Here is a 15178-nt window from a genome sequence, read left to right on the forward strand (position 1 = left end):
AATCTGAGGCGCAGTCGACAACCCTTTCCCTGAACAAGTGCATTCCAAGACTGCGGAGTAGACACCTGATAACGTGATGGGCTCGTCGCTGCGTTGCCTTTTTGTATGAGAACAGTAAGTAAATTACTGTAAAGAGTCGTCGACCTCCCGCATAACATACCGACCGATCCTAGAGGCCATGCCTAAACCACAGGTCTCAATTGACTGTGAATACGACACAAAATTGGCCGATCTCTTGCGAGGTCGGTTGGAAGACCCAAGACCACGATCAACACTCCAACTCTTACGTGGTGTGTACGAGTCGGGAAGATGATTGACCGACACAATAGGGGCTCGCTCCGCACATGCTCACAATTCCTTGAACTGCTGTCGGAAAGGATTTGAAAATTTCTCATGGATTCTTCGGTAATCCACACCGGCAAAAGATCCAACGGATCCGAAAGAAATGAAGATAGTCCAGGGGGCATAGAGAAGGTCCCTGTGAGAATATCTTCCGCAGACTTCCCGGTGACTCCGGCCGAACTTGGACTTCTCAGTAGCGAAAGAAACCGCGGAGCACTCGCTGATCTCCTGGAGACGGGGCTACAAAAGCTATTCTTGGCCGAAGAACTCCAAAAACATGACGACGAAGAGGATCCGACACCAGAGAAGCAACTACTCTCGGACATTGCCTTAGTCGTCAAGAAAATCCGAGAATCCGAGCAAACAGGAGCTGTCGACGAGCACTCACCCGCAGCGGTTGAAGCCGACAAGCACGCTGAAATTGCATCTGCTTTTTTGACGTCAGCACTTTTACGCTCCAGTCCGGAAGTAGGGATTTTTCCATCCGAAGTCGAAAAACGCCGCGAAGCCTTTGGCTCAAATAGGATTGCCCCCAAGAAGATTGAGAGCTTCTGTAAGCTTTGTTGGCATGCTATCCAAGACTTTGTTCTCGTTATGCTGATCGTGTTAGGCTTCATCAGCATCGGTGTTGAGATCTATTCTCTGGAAAATGACGAAGAGTGTACGACTTGTTGGATTGAAGGAGCAGCAATTTTGGCTTCTGTTTGCATCGTTGTGTTTGTGTCAGCGGGGATCGACTACGCCAAGCAATTCGCGTTTCTCCGCTTGACGAGATCGTTGCACGAGACGAATACCAAACAAGTTATCCGGGAAGGCAAGCAAGTGTCAATCATTGATGATGACCTTGTCGTTGGCGACATTTTGTCCATCAACGCCCATAATCTTGCGTCCATCCCTGCCGATTGTGTCTTACTTGGTCCAGCGACAGATTTGAAAATGGACGAATCGACCTTGACGGGAGAGTCGAAAGCCGTGAGCAAGAAACCCGGTGACGTTGTCCTTAGTGGTACGAATGTGCAGCAGGGATCTGCGAAATTGGTGGTGATTGCTGTTGGAATTCATTCCGTGGCCGGCAAAATTAGAGCGCAGGTGTACGAGTCCGAAGATCATCGAGATGACCTTGGAGGGGATGACGAGGAATCGCCTCTTTTTGTGAAGCTCAATGTACTTGCCAAGCGAATTGGGATAGCGGGTACCATCGCTGCGCTTGTCTCGTTCATCGGTTCGTGCATAATTGGACTGGCCATCAAGGGAAACGGGGCAGAAGCATTAGTCGACTACATGGTAGTGGCTATTACTGTGCTAGCCGTGTCGGTCCCAGAAGGCTTACCATTGGCCGTTACGCTTGCCCTTGCCTTTTCGTCAATGAAGATGACGCAAGACCAAAATCTTGTGAAGCATTTGAATGCATGCGAAACTATGGGATGCGCTACAACAATTTGTACTGACAAGACAGGTGCGTACATTGCAAACATTTTTTGAAAGCTAGAATTCGACGACGGGTTGGTGATGTGACGATGTCTTACGCAATCAATGGCTCTTTCCTTTTCAGGTACGCTCACAGCAAACAAAATGACGGCCCGAGCCTTGTTTGCTGCTGAGCAAAACTACGTTGTAAACGACCCTGCTGATACCCTGGGCAACCATGTCGCAAATCATTGTGGTGGTCTTTCACCTGCTGTAATCGACTTACTATGCCGCGCGATAGCTATCAATACCATGAATGAAACTGTGCTTCACTTCGGCGAAAACGGTGATGACAACGTTCGGCAATCCCACCGAAGTGGCTCTCTTAAGACTATGCCATGAGCTGGGCGTGAGTTATGAAGCAGTCCGAGCATCAACCAAGGGAAGGTCAGATCAGGCGAGTCTTGCAGAATTTTTTTCTGAGGGAAAACGTTTCGACTTTTCTTCTGCTCGCAAGATGATGAGTTGGGCTATTCCTTACGAAGGTGGTTACCGGTTATATTGTAAGGGAGCACCAGAAGTTCTCCTGGCTCGCAGCAAAAGTTACATCAATGCATTGTCCGAAGTCGTGGATATGACTGAGGATTTTCGACGCGAGTTTCTCTCTGTTTCCGAAGGGTACGCAAGGCGTGGTATGAGATGTCTTGCGCTGTCTTATCGCGATGTGCCCATGGAATTTGATATTGAAGGGAAGAGCTCGGTGATCAAGAACGCCGACGGCACAGAAGCCAACGAAATTGAAACAGAAATGACTTCTTATTGCCCTCATTGGTATCGAAGACCCCCTTCGAGCAGAGGTTCCTGGCGCAATCGAAAAATGCTACGAGGCTGGGATTGACGTCCGCCTAGTGACCGGTGACAACCCGAACACCGCAGTGAGTATTGCGTACCAAGCGGGTATTCTGCGCGACTTCCACTTTTTGGAAGGTTCCATTGAACGAGTGGCCGCAAATTTGAAAGAAAACGTTTTGATGGAAGGGAAAGCCTTTCGAAACCAGGTTTATATATCTCGTGGTGAATCAGGTAGCGGCGAATTCAATCAACTGGAATTTGATAAGATTTGGCCCCACCTTCGAATTCTGGCAAGAAGCTCCCCTGACGATAAGCTCACACTTGCCCATGGATTGAACCAATCAAATCTCTTCGTCGACAAAGGACTGTGCCAAAAGTATAACCTGGAGGATGGCATCAACATCTTTCCAGATAGGCAAGTTATAGCAATGACCGGAGACGGTACCAACGACGCGCCTGCTTTGAAACGCGCTGACATTGGATTTGCAATGGGCATCGCTGGAACGCAAATTGCAAAGGATGCAGCAGATATCATTCTGCTGGATGATAACTTTGCATCGATCGTAACAGCTGCAAAATGGGGGCGGAATATCTACGCATCGATTCAGAAGTTTCTTCAATTTCAATTGACGGTAAATATTTCTGCGGTCGTAACAGCGCTCGTTGGCTCTTTTGCATACCAGAAGAGTCCGCTTGCGGCGATCCAACTCCTTTGGGTCAATCTTTTGATGGATTCGCTTGCAAGCCTTGCCCTGGCCTCCGAGCCGCCCGTTGACGATCTCCTGCGGAAACCACCTGTCAATCGCACTGAGAGTATGATTACAAAGCATATGTGGGCAAACATGCTGGGGCAAGCGGCTTACCAGATTACGGTTATAATGGTTCTCCTTTTCGCGGGCCCGGAGCTCCTCGGCATCGAGGCAGGACATATCGTGGAGAAGGAAAGAGAGGAAAATTCTGTTCATTACACAGTCATCTTCAACACTTTTGTTTGGATGCAGCTCTTCAACGAAATAAACAGTCGTAAATTGAAAGGAGAATGTAAGTGGATGAAGGCCTCACGGTTCGGGCGGCTTATGATTGTATTGGGTCTAATCTTTTTGTCCATTGAAAACCTAGCGAACGTATTCAAGGGTGTTTTGGACAACTACATTTTCTGCACGATTCTACTTTTGACATCGTGCCTACAAGCTTTGATTGTTGAATTTGGGTCTTTGGCGTTTAAGGTCGCAGAAAGTGGTCTTTCTGCCCGCTTCTGGGCTCTGTCGTTGATCCTGGGTGCCGGTTCTTTGCCTGTCCAACAAGTGATCAACCAGCTATACCGCCTGGGCCAGAAATACAATATTGAGCGCAACACTTCAAGAAAGAACAGGGACCGTAAGCTCGCGACGCTGCGCGTGCCTGGGGTAGCTACGAACACGTAGTGCTGCGATGCGACGACGACAGCATTCTCAAATTGTGATACCGCTGCCCGACCACTTTGACATTGAACGAAGGAGACTTCTGTAGCGAACACATTAGAATAGTCGAAATAAAACTTTCACATTTAATACAAGTAAAGCACACTTGATTGCGCCCTGCGAAGCAACAAGGATAGGAAGGCTTGAAACGACTTGACTCGAGCCATGTAAGGTGCGATGCTGCTTTCACGAGAGGTAACGCCCAATCCTAAACCGATGCCACGACCCACCGCTTGTATATTCTCTCCCACTGGAAAATGATGCAATTGCACTTTATCTAGAAGGCATGGAGAATATGCTTGCCTATGCCGGCTCACAATTTAGAATCAGGAAAGCTTTTGAATAAGTTGCTTGGTACGTCATAGATGTGCACCCTATCTCGGTGAGAGCTCTCTTGGGTAGCATTTCGGATATAACGTATGCTTAACGGCTGGGACCTCTCCTGGCCGGCCAAATATGAATTCCTACTAACGTCGCGAGGAACGAAGGATGATTGTCAACGATACATCAATGATGACCGTGGTTGAATGTAGCACCTTTGACCCGAGTCGTACATAGCTGCACTTCATTAAAGATCGTATATCATCATCATGGTAGGAAATCTGACTAAGGAAGCGCTCAATCGTTTATCGCAACCCAATTCCGTACAATCGCGTCTCAAGAGGCCCCGGGTTGTTTATGCCAACCCTCGAACGCCTCGGCCTTTCATGCGGCATCCGAAACTTCTTTTCTTTGTTGCGCTCCTGCAGAGGAGGAACGCCTTTGGGTCTATCGCCGCGGACCCAGACTCCAATCAGAAAGCAAGCTTGGCTCCTGTAGTCAGTCCAGCGAAAAAGCATAAACAAGACGACCGTCTGATTACACCAAATGCTGAGCAACCACCAAAGCTTGCTCCACACAGCTACATAGCTACAAAACATTATCCATCCTATCCAGCAACGAGGCCATCCTCGAAAAAGAATGCTTCTGCTGCTTTTAAGATGGATACCAATCGCCTACAAACAAAATCAAACGAGGCTTCTACAACAGACAAGGAAACAAAGCGACGAAAGGGCGCCACAAACCTTGACGACATGGACTTCATGAAATGGTGCAACCAAGTGCTGGGAATATATAGCATCCTAGAGATTCATACGTTCGAGTACTATGACTATATGAAAGCTCTACCAGATGGAGATTGGGATGAGGAACTGGATGATGACCGACTATTTGTAGATAACCTTCCTATACTTCCGGTTCGTGGGTTGGCGGCCAGTCGCGACATAACGGAGGGCGAGACTGTCATTCGAATCCCCATCAAAGCGCTTCTAAGCGTTGCGACAACAATTGATCAAGATCCTGTACTCGGACGCGTGATGGGACCCGAAGTTCGACACGCTAATGGCTGGACGACAGAGGGAGAAGAGGAGGCCTCGTTTTTGATCGAAATGCCTTTGCTGGCTGTGGCTCTACTGCATCATCGCAAACTCGGTCCGACTTCTCCTCTCGCAGCATATATACAGATGCTGGAAAGCTCACCTATAGATTCCATGCCTTTTCTTTGGTCAGCCGAACGGCTGAAGCAGGATGCCTCCGAGGGGATCCGTACAGTGGCTCGTGGAATACGACGTGAAATGCAAAATATGTACATAACCTTTTTGGAAGTTCTCATCCAACAGTCTCCAGACATTTTTGGCCCTGAGACAGAAGGGGAAGAACATTTTTTTTCTATAGAAAATTTTCAATGGGCCTTTGCTATGGTGAACTCTCGGCACTGGGAATTGCCGATCGAAGAGCTGGAATCCCATGACGCGAGCAATTTCGCAACACCTCCGAAAACTGCACCAATAGAGCACGAAGAAGAAGATCATCAGGGAATTCCACCGGCTAGCATTCCAACCGACATTTGGACAAAAGAGATCGGTGAGATCAACGTTGAAGAAGATGCTGGAGCTGTGGTCAGCCATTCGTTTCTAGCTCCAGTGGCGGATTTGCTCAATTTTGGGCCGCCCTGCACACGAGGAATATACGTTAAAGAAACACATACCTTTGAAATTGTGGCTACCTGCTCGTTTAGTAAAGGGCAAGAAGTGACCTTCTGGTACAGCGACGAGTGTGACGATGTCATGGTTGGTGTTTACGGCTTTACGCATCCCATTGTTCCGCGTTGTCCTAGTGCTGAGGAATACCGAAGACTTGGGGAAGACTGGAAAAATAGGGCGAATGACCTGGAAAGTCTTCTAAAAGTTGCCTACGAAAATTCAGATGCTTGCAATACTGAGCTTCGAATTGTGGAAGATATTCTGGACGATTGTGACTGTTGCAAAGACGACGCTCGTGAAAGACGGATACCTCGGTTGCGTCATGAGAACTCGGAGAATCATGGATCGCCACAGCAAGAGGATATAGCGCGACACGGCATCCGCAAAGGGAATAGAGATTCTCAGCCCAAGTCCCGGAATTCAGAATTCTAGCTCGATCATATCCCAGTTTTGTCTTTCCAAAGCATAGCGCCACACATCGCTCAATTCTATTGTCCGTACACAGCAACTTGTGGAAACAATGTTGATTCTCTACTATAGTCTTTTTCGATTATCCTCCCCGAGTCATTTTGAAAAGCTTCGGAGCAGCACATTTGTCGGCGCACGAAATTAGTTCAATAAACCAGGATTCGCAGTCGCCTTCGTTCTTTTCTGTAATGCGTTGCACACAGCCTTCGTACAGCTTTAATTGTTTCGGACAAGCCATTTTACATTCCTCCCGAAGGGTGGGCATGGGATCGACAATTTCTTCTTCCGCCTGCAACGCCAGAGCAGCTTAAGATGTGAGATGTACGAAACAAACAAAGTGTTGTCGATCGCATCGACCATGCCCTTTCGTCCCCCAAATTGCAATGCCGTCAAGCGTAAGGCAGTACGGACGGTAGAAATCTTTACAGTACATTCAAGGCGACAACGCCGATCCACCAGCGAATGAAAGAAAGACTGCAATCATTTCCTTCAACAAATTGACATCCTGGCTCTTCGAAGAACGAACATAGCTATAATGTGGGCAGTAAAGATGAAAGAAAGACACAATTACATACCATGGTCTTCTCAGGATGACAAGCAGAGCGGATTGAGTTTCTGCTGCGTAGAGAGAATCCGATTGCCGTAGTTGTCGCTTCGACAGTGAGCCTCGTTTGCGTTGCCACGACACGAAGAGCTAACAGTAGAGGTCGCGGTGTTGGTGACGTACATCTCTTTCAGAGAAACATCCTTTTTTGTGCGTTCCGGATTCCTTTCCAGAGATCCAATTTCTCGTGGCCTGGCATTCATCCGTGTCATCAGAAGGGGCAACAAATTTCGTCGCTGTAAACGTACTACTGACAATGAGTAAAAACATCAACATTGTTGATATTTCCAGTTAGATCGGCCATGAGACGATCCAGACGTCTCCTTTACATAACATTTTGATCCGCGATAAGAAAGCATATATTCACATTCCATGCGTACTGATGGAGGAGGCGTTGTCAGAAGACGCGAGCGGGCGGAAGCCAAGCCATTGTTACTTCCCGTTAGAGAGTGCATTTTACTCGTCGTCTTTTTGGCAATCCAAGCATCATGTTTTATGACACAAGCCCCAGCACGAAGGTCAGTACATCCTTCAATAAACACTGGAAGCGTACACCTACGTTTTGCAAGGCGACGACTCTTCCTATCTCGGATGCCGATTCCACAGGTTTATCTACCGACCTTATCTGCCTCTATTGCAAAATCAACATCACCGGCTGATCGCTCCCCAGACTATGCCTCGAATCGATCATTGTCAAAAAAACGAAAGCGAAACACGAAACGCTACGAAATTCGTCAATTGTTTCAAAAAGCCAAAGATCTCGAACGCAAAGGCCACTGGCGCAAGGCAGCCGACGTACTCAATGAAATTTTAGTTTGGGATCCAGCCGACGCTCACAGCCACCTTGCTCTAGCGCGACTGGAAGGCCGCCGCTTTCCAGATACTAACAAAGCATGCGAAGCCTTTGGCAAAGGAACTGAAGCTTGCCCGAATTCGGTGCATCTTTGGCAGGCTTGGGCAGTTCATGAGGATTCCAGTGGTCACGTTGATCGTGCCAGAGAACTTTTTGAGAAGGCTCTGGCAATAGATCCGCACAACCCTTATGTGTGCCATGCGTTCGGACTGATGGAGCGAAAGCTGGGCAATGTGGAATCAGCGAAGAAATTATGGGCTCTAGCGCTACAGAAAAAAAGTACCGCTGCTTTGGTTTGTCAAATGGGAGAGCTGTTCATTGCTGAGAATCAGCTGGACCAAACAAGAGAATTGTATTCAAAGCATCTGCTACGGCTCGAAACAGCCAAAGATCGAACCGAAGTCTACTTGGCGGCAGCCTGGTTAGAAGAACGCTACTTCACTAACTATATCAAAGCGGAAGAACTCATAAAGAGTGCTCTAGCGCTGAATCCTAGTAGCAGCGTGGCCCACGTGGCATTGGCTCGACTCGAAGGCAGGAATCGGCAGCGCATACGAGGAGAAGGGTACGAGAGTGCCACCGCTAGGCGATTGGCTAGTGCCTGCATAAGCCTTGAGACTGAAGGAAACACTGTGCAGCCAGACGATGGTCGAGTCTTTAATGCCTGGGCTCATATAGAAATCAAAGGACGCCGATTTTCATCGGCGCGTAACATCCTGCGTCGGGGCTTGAGCAGGTACCCGGAAGACTATTCACTTTTGCAGGCGGCAGGAATATTAGAAGAACGCGTGGGTAACTATACTGGAGCTCGGGCTATATATGGCAAAAGCCTGCGGATACAGCCTGCTGCTCCAACTTTAGTCGCCTACGCTCTTCTGGACTTGCGGCACCCTTCATCCGGAGAGGCCAACTTTACCAGAGTTAAAGCGCTCTTCGAAGAAGCCATACTGTTGGATCCTCGCCATGGCCCAGCCTACAATTCTTACGGAAATCTTGAACTTCGACAAGGAAACATCCGAACAGCACGTAACATATTCGAACGTGGTATCTTAGCCCACTGTTCGGATGTGGCTTCTGTCTATCACGGCTACGCCCGTCTGGAATTGTCCATTGGAAATGTGAAGAAAGCTCGAGAAATTTTAGTAGATGGCATTCGTGAGGCATGCCAGCAAGACGCTGGCATGGATTCGCCACATCGTGAGCGAGCACTGTTCCTTTCACACACGTTAGGAATGCTTGAGTTAAACAGCAATCGTCCTATAGACGCTCTGAGTATTTTCATCGACGGCGTCAATCGGTACGGTAATTCTTCACAGCTTCTTTTGGGCGCTGCCCTTTGTGAAGTAAAGCTCGGGAATGAAGTCAATGCCCGTATGTTGTTTGAGCGATCACTACTGGTCGACGAGAAGCACCCTCAGGCGTGGCAGGCTTGGGGCGTCATGGAGCTTCGGGCGGGAAACACGCTTACAGCTCAAACTCTCTTTGAATGTGGCATCAAAGCGGCACCGAAGCATGGTGCTTTGTGGCTCGCTTATGCAATTTCTGAAGGAAGACTTGGAAATCCAGAAACGGCCCGGTCTCTCTTCGCTAACGGTATAAAGCATTCGCCTAGACACATACCGCTATATCAAGCTTGGGCATCCTTGGAACTTCGGGAAGCTAACTACAATGCTGCGAAAGCCTTGATTAGCGAGGCCCTAACCCGAGACAAGCGAAACGGCTCAGGATGGCTGGTTGCTGCCGAGATAGAAAAGAGTCTTGGTAACGCAGGACTTGTCAATCTTATACTAAGAAGAGGAATTGAGTGCGCACCGACAAATGCTGAGCTTTATAGAGCCCTTGGAGACTCATTGCTTCAGCGTGGAAATGTTCTGGAAGCTCGTGAGATTTTTGAGAAAGGAATTGATGTCGATCCTCTCCATGCCCCGCTATATCACTCGTTGGCAGAGCTCGAAGCCAGAATATTCAACGTCGAAGGCCTATCAAAATTAAACGCAAGGGCCACTAAAGTGTTTAAGACAAATGCTCTGGAGCCTCCAAGCACTGCGGGTGAGGAAGCATGGGGTACAAAAATCCGAGCCGGTCGTCTAAGTAGTACGCCCACAGGGGTGAAGGCTTTAGCAGAGCGAATTGTCGAGGATGACATCTCGGACCTTTTTTTGAATAACACCAATCTGGACCTATTCATTGAGAGCATCAGTGAAAGCCTCATGGAGGATGGTCTGGTGGGTCAACTTTTCAATATGGAAATGGACAGAATAGAAATTGACTCAGATGTTGCTAAAACCTAAATACCATGCTACGCTAACGAAAGTAAAAGGGAATTAACAGAAAATGAAAACGAAGTTTCAGTCAACTAAAAGGAGGGTCGCGCTCTTTGCGTCCAAGTCTGGCTCGTTTCCTTGCTAACGTCCGTGTCATTTACTCGATGCAAAGTTTCTTCGCCTCGCCGCCCATAACCATTCTGACTTTTCGTCTGTGCAGATGAAGCGATGGCCTCAGCGTTTCTGAGCTCTGCTTCAGACAACTTTAGGTTCTCAGTGAGTACATCAATTTTATCAATCATATATCGCTCTTCTTCGTCTCTCTTTTGCAAAGCCTCAACAAGCGAGTGATTCTCAACAAAGGCGTTTTGCAGTCTGGTTTGCGTCACCTCGTATCTACTCTTCAACTCCACGATTTCTTCGCGCAAACGCGATTCGTTCTTTTGTGAGAATCCCGTGTTTCCACTCAAGTGAGACACATTCAAGCTTTGAGTTTCTTCGTCGCGCCTCCCGTAGCCATTCTGATTTTTCGTCTGTGCAGATGATGTGATGGCCTTGGAGTTCCTGAGCTCTGCTTCAGATAATTTTAGTTTCTCAGTGAGTACATCAATTTCGTCAATCATACATCGCTCTTCTTCATCTCTCTTTTGCAAAGCCTCGACAAGCGAGTGATTCTCAATAAAGGCGTCTTGCAGTCTGGTTTGCGTCACCTCGTATCTACTCTTCAACTCCACGATTTCTTCGCGCAAACGCGATTCGTTCTTTTGTGAGAATCCCGTGTTTCCACTCAAATGAGACACATTCAAGCTTTGCGACATATCTTCCAGAGCATCGTGCAGCTGCGAATTTTCTTTTTCAAGCTGTTGTACTGCAGATTGCAACTCATGAAGCTTCTTAACATTTACATCGTTTGGCGTGGATCGCGATAGCGTGGACATTTCTTCATCCATTTTTCTGCGGAGATCATCAATTTCTTTCTCCAGTGCCCGCTTTTCGCTTTCGGCCTCTTCCAGATGTAGCTGAAGAGGTCGAAGTAAATTTAAAGCTTCATTGAGACTTTTGTTTAGGGCTCGTTCCGCCTGTCGTTTCGATTTGAGCTCCTCTTGCGACTCCCCGAGCTTGTCGTTCAGCTCGTCAACTCGTTTCTGAGCTTCATCCAGCCGATGCTTGTCTTCTGCACTCAACGCCTGAGTTTGCGCTTTGGCAAGTTCCAAATCGCCTTGTATACCTCGCAATTCCACTTCCTTTTTTGCTAATTCCCCTTTGAGTACTATCATTTCACTTTCCAGAGCCCTTTGTGCATTCTTCACCCCTTCACCAACATCCCTAGCCGTCGCGGATGGACCAGGTGATAGATGATTCTCTGCCGAGCGTAGCCGTCCCTGCAGTTCGGTATTTGTAGTTTCAGTCTCGTTATTTTGTTCGTGAAGAGCGCTGAATTTCGTGCGAGCATCGCGTAACAAATTTTTTAGCTTTTCTTCAGAGGCTCGTTTGGCCTGGAGATCCTGCCGGGCTTTGGAAAGCGATTCACCACCAGCCGGAGTAGAGGGGGATCGATTTGCCGACACGAGAACCGTTGCGCCTGCAAGTTTCGACTTGGAAAGCTGAATCTGCAGAGATTGAATTTCTTGCTTCAGGTCTTCAATCTCGTCATCCTTTTCGTCCATTTGCCTGCGCATTCTCTTCATTTCGTCTTTGTCGATGCCGTTTTTCTTGAGTTGATCGATTTGAAACAGTAATTGCTGTTTTTCCCTGTCCGCTTTTGCAGCAGCATCTTGCAATGGCTTGAGCAAGCCTACAGCTTCTTTAAGACTGGTCCGCAGCTCTACGTTTCGTTCCTCCCGCGCTTGTAAATCGCCTTTGTACACCGACACATGCGATTCAAGCTCCGACACTCGCTTACGCGTAGCATTAATGTCTTTGTTCGACAGAGATCCCCGGTCCAAATGTGATTGAATAGCGGCCAAAAGCTCTTTTTCCGTTGTCGGACGGTTGTGAAAATTTCCCTCCACTCCGTCCCGTTCCAGCAGGAACCGGTGTAAGTGCTGGAGTGGTTCCAAAAGGTTGCCATCTCTCGATTTCAGCATTTCTTGAAGACGGTGATTGTCTTGAATGAGCTTTGCATTGACATCACCTTGCAGTTCTGCGTCTACCGCCTCCAGTTCTTTTAAGGCTTCATCCAAACACCCCTGCAGCTCTACTCGTTCCTGTTCCAACGTTTGAATCTTTTCCTGCAAATCTAAATCGCGACCCCCGTGTTGCGGTCCATTGTTGTTTTTTTGATTTGACGTTTTCCACCGTGCCAGTTCTTGCTGTGCCTTGTCCACTTGAGCCTTTAATTCCTCAACCTGCTTACTCCAGCTTTCTTCCGCTTCTTCCCACTGCGACCGCGTGGCTTCCAAGTCTTCCGTTAAAGTGGTGCATTCGTGTTGTATTTCCTGCATCATTCGTTCCTGATCCTCTACACGCAATTCCCACGTGTATTGCTCCGCCTCGAGGGTGTCTTCCAGTTCCTTACGGACCATATCCGCCGTGAGGATTTGCGCGTGTGCCCGATCCAACTCTACTTGGAGTTCCCCTACTCGCGAATCTTTCGCATCGTCTATAAGCGAACGCTGTTGCGATTCGCTGTCACTAGCGTTACGTTGCTGCATTGTGGCCTCGTGTTCCTGTTGCTGTACCATTCGTTCTTCCTGCGACCGCTCGAGCTGCCGTTTGAGGGTGCGTACACTGCTCCGGAGCTCCAAAATAACAGCATCCGACTTGGCGAGAGCCGTCTTATTTTGTCCATCGCGGGCCTCGTTTTCTTCCAGTGATGCCCGGAGTCGCGCAATGACTGCGTCCGGACCATCCCGGCGGAGTGCCATAGCATCCCCGGCGGAAAGGGAAACCCGCGGCGACGATTGTGGGCGACGGATCTGCATGGACGAAGCCCTTGGGGAGGACGTCTCGTGCGTTCCGTTGGACGTGGTAGCCACGGTAGTGGAAGTACTGGCGTGGGAGTCTTCACGGACGGCACCGTGGGCGTTTGCTTGGCTCTGGCCTGACCCGAACGGCGATACCAACGGGGGATTCGGCTTCTTGAGCTTACTGTTGGGACTACGAAAGGGAATCGTATTGTAGTCTCTCATGGTGGAATGAAGTTTCTGTCTACGTGCGTGTGCGTGTATATGATCCTAAATCCCTATTCCCCTCGACACGCAAACCGCACCAGACGCTGCGAAACAGCCACTACTCTCCGGTATAGGAAGAGCACCTCGATAAGGAATCGGAAAAAGACTGAAGAAACAAGTCGACGCTGCTTTCTCTCTATTTCCCCCCCGAAATTAGATGAGATACGTACACGGCGTCTCACAACTTGCGATCCACACGATTTCTCTCTTGGTTCGCTGGAACGGAGCAACATGCCTTTGCTGTTAATTATTAGTAAATATTGGATGGAATTATGAAAAGAGATTTATTACATTACCGTTGACTAAGGGGATACCCCAGCGGGACTTGCTAAGTAATGGAAGCCTGGCGAGTCGGTTCGGCACGATGTGTATATGTAATCCAACCTGACCAGGTCGGGGAAATTTTCTTAGAAAATATAAGGAATGCCAGATCTTCGCGTGCTGCGATTTCCCACTCGGGGTTTCGATTCGTCCAGATCACGCGCGAGTCTTTACTGTAACCCTCCCCGTGGAACCCCACCCAAATCCCAGGTCTACTCCGCCCGTGAAGGTTTCACCTACTCCATATCCATTCCAACCTGGCATTGCCTCTGTCACTCCCTCCTTTCTTTGCTTGTTCAGGACACTCCTCTAATTTGTGATTACTTAAATCAGGAAAGGAAATATCCTAGGAAATCGCGACTTTGGCGTGAAGTCAATTGTCGCCTTCTTCGTGCCGTGCCGCAAAGTGGAATCGTTGAAAGTTGCCAATTTTCTTGATGGGATGTCGTAGCAACCATCCATTGCCAAGGTCTTGTCCATGCTCGTCTGTATTAACATCAAAAACGTGAGTCGAACGCCTCTTGTTGACCACTGTCGGTGTACAGATCATTTACATTAACGTACTCTCAAACACAACAGCCTCCTCGTACAAAGCTTCGAAATCACCGCTCAAGTCCACCCGTCTATTTGCGTAAAAGTAAACACCCTCATCCCACCGAGTGTACGTTATGCCTTCTCCGGAAGCGAGTCGTCGGACTTGCCGCATCACGGACCGGAAGTTTTGTTGACTTAAGTTTTCGTGATCGAGCAAGTAGCGTTCCATTGATGTCGTCCAATCCGGCAAGTTCCGTAGTTTATCTCGTTCCTCGCGGGATAGTACGGATGCCGTTTCTTTTCGAATAGTTCGTTTGTGTTTCCGCGATCGCTGTTGTTGGCGACGGGAAAATTCAATGAGATCATCCGCGAGCCCATCGTAGATTGGTGCTTGTTTGCGGACTCGTCCGGACCGACGGACTCGCTCCACCGAGCGAACCTCTTCCACCGCAGCGCTTGGCCGACTCTTACGATTGGTCGGCGTCGGAATTAGTTCCTGTTTTTGACGATTGGCGTACTCGTCCAATCCCAACTTGCGCAAATGAGCCTGGTTGTGGGCAATATTCGCCAACCGCATGGCCTCATAGCTCGGGTAATGATATCCATCCTTAGCGGCGTGCACAAAGACATCCGTCGGGGAGCTGGAGCGCTGCAAGCAACTCGTAGAATCGTGCGTCTTCTTCATTTGGCTGCGGATTTTGCTCTTAAAGGTGTACCGCTGGTGTAGAACGGTAAGGCCGGATCATTGGCATCGCCCGTGCTCGGGTAAGGCTCTAGCGCGCCGTTTGGTCCCCTGTTCTCCGTACTTTTCTGCTCAAGTTCCTTGAAGCGATTTTCGTGCAAAGCTTTATCCAAAAACCCTAGCTTAGGGTTCCAGAT

At 48.6% G+C, this 15178-nt stretch overlaps 4 protein-coding genes across 4 annotated transcripts; 3 read left to right on the top strand and 1 right to left on the bottom strand.

The window, feature by feature from the left end:
- Nucleotides 1-393: 393 nt before the first annotated feature.
- On the top strand, nt 394-4170 carry PHATRDRAFT_47620 (P2B, P type ATPase; the record flags this gene model as incomplete). Its single annotated transcript, XM_002181844.1, has 5 exons — nt 394-1798; nt 1895-2125; nt 2175-2606; nt 2659-3642; nt 3721-4170. 5 exons carry the CDS (start codon nt 394-396, stop codon nt 4023-4025), a joined length of 3357 nt encoding a protein of 1118 aa, XP_002181880.1. The 3' UTR covers nt 4026-4170.
- Nucleotides 4171-4651: 481 nt separating this feature from the next.
- On the top strand, nt 4652-6514 carry PHATRDRAFT_47621 (predicted protein; the record flags this gene model as incomplete). Its single annotated transcript, XM_002181845.1, has 1 exon — nt 4652-6514. One exon carries the CDS (start codon nt 4652-4654, stop codon nt 6512-6514), a length of 1863 nt encoding a protein of 620 aa, XP_002181881.1.
- Nucleotides 6515-7460: 946 nt separating this feature from the next.
- On the top strand, nt 7461-12177 carry PHATRDRAFT_47622 (predicted protein). The gene is made up of 3 exons (XM_002181846.1): nt 7461-7672; nt 7761-10016; nt 10049-12177. The coding sequence occupies exons 1-3, from the start codon at nt 7643-7645 to the stop codon at nt 10058-10060; spliced, it is 2298 nt and encodes a 765-aa protein (XP_002181882.1). The 5' UTR covers nt 7461-7642; the 3' UTR covers nt 10061-12177.
- Nucleotides 12178-14138: 1961 nt separating this feature from the next.
- PHATRDRAFT_47624 (predicted protein) lies at nt 14139-15021 on the bottom strand (the record flags this gene model as incomplete). The annotated part of the gene is made up of 2 exons (XM_002182008.1): nt 14330-15021; nt 14139-14251 (listed from the first exon to the last, which is right to left on the bottom strand). The coding sequence occupies exons 1-2, from the start codon at nt 14982-14984 to the stop codon at nt 14139-14141; spliced, it is 768 nt and encodes a 255-aa protein (XP_002182044.1). The 5' UTR covers nt 14985-15021.
- Between the last annotated feature and the right edge of the window lie 157 nt (nt 15022-15178).

Source organism: Phaeodactylum tricornutum, chromosome 14 (assembly GCF_000150955.2).
Source record: "Phaeodactylum tricornutum CCAP 1055/1 chromosome 14, whole genome shotgun sequence".
Taxonomy (NCBI): Eukaryota; Bacillariophyta; class Bacillariophyceae; order Surirellales; family Neidiaceae; genus Phaeodactylum; species Phaeodactylum tricornutum.

Coding starts and splice junctions, on each gene's coding strand:
- PHATRDRAFT_47622 (XM_002181846.1), top strand. CDS start 7,643: ATGTTTTATGACACAAGCCCCAGCACGAAG. Junction 7,673..7,760: donor ACACAAGCCCCAGCACGAAG/GTCAGTACATCC, acceptor CCGATTCCACAG/GTTTATCTACCGACCTTATC.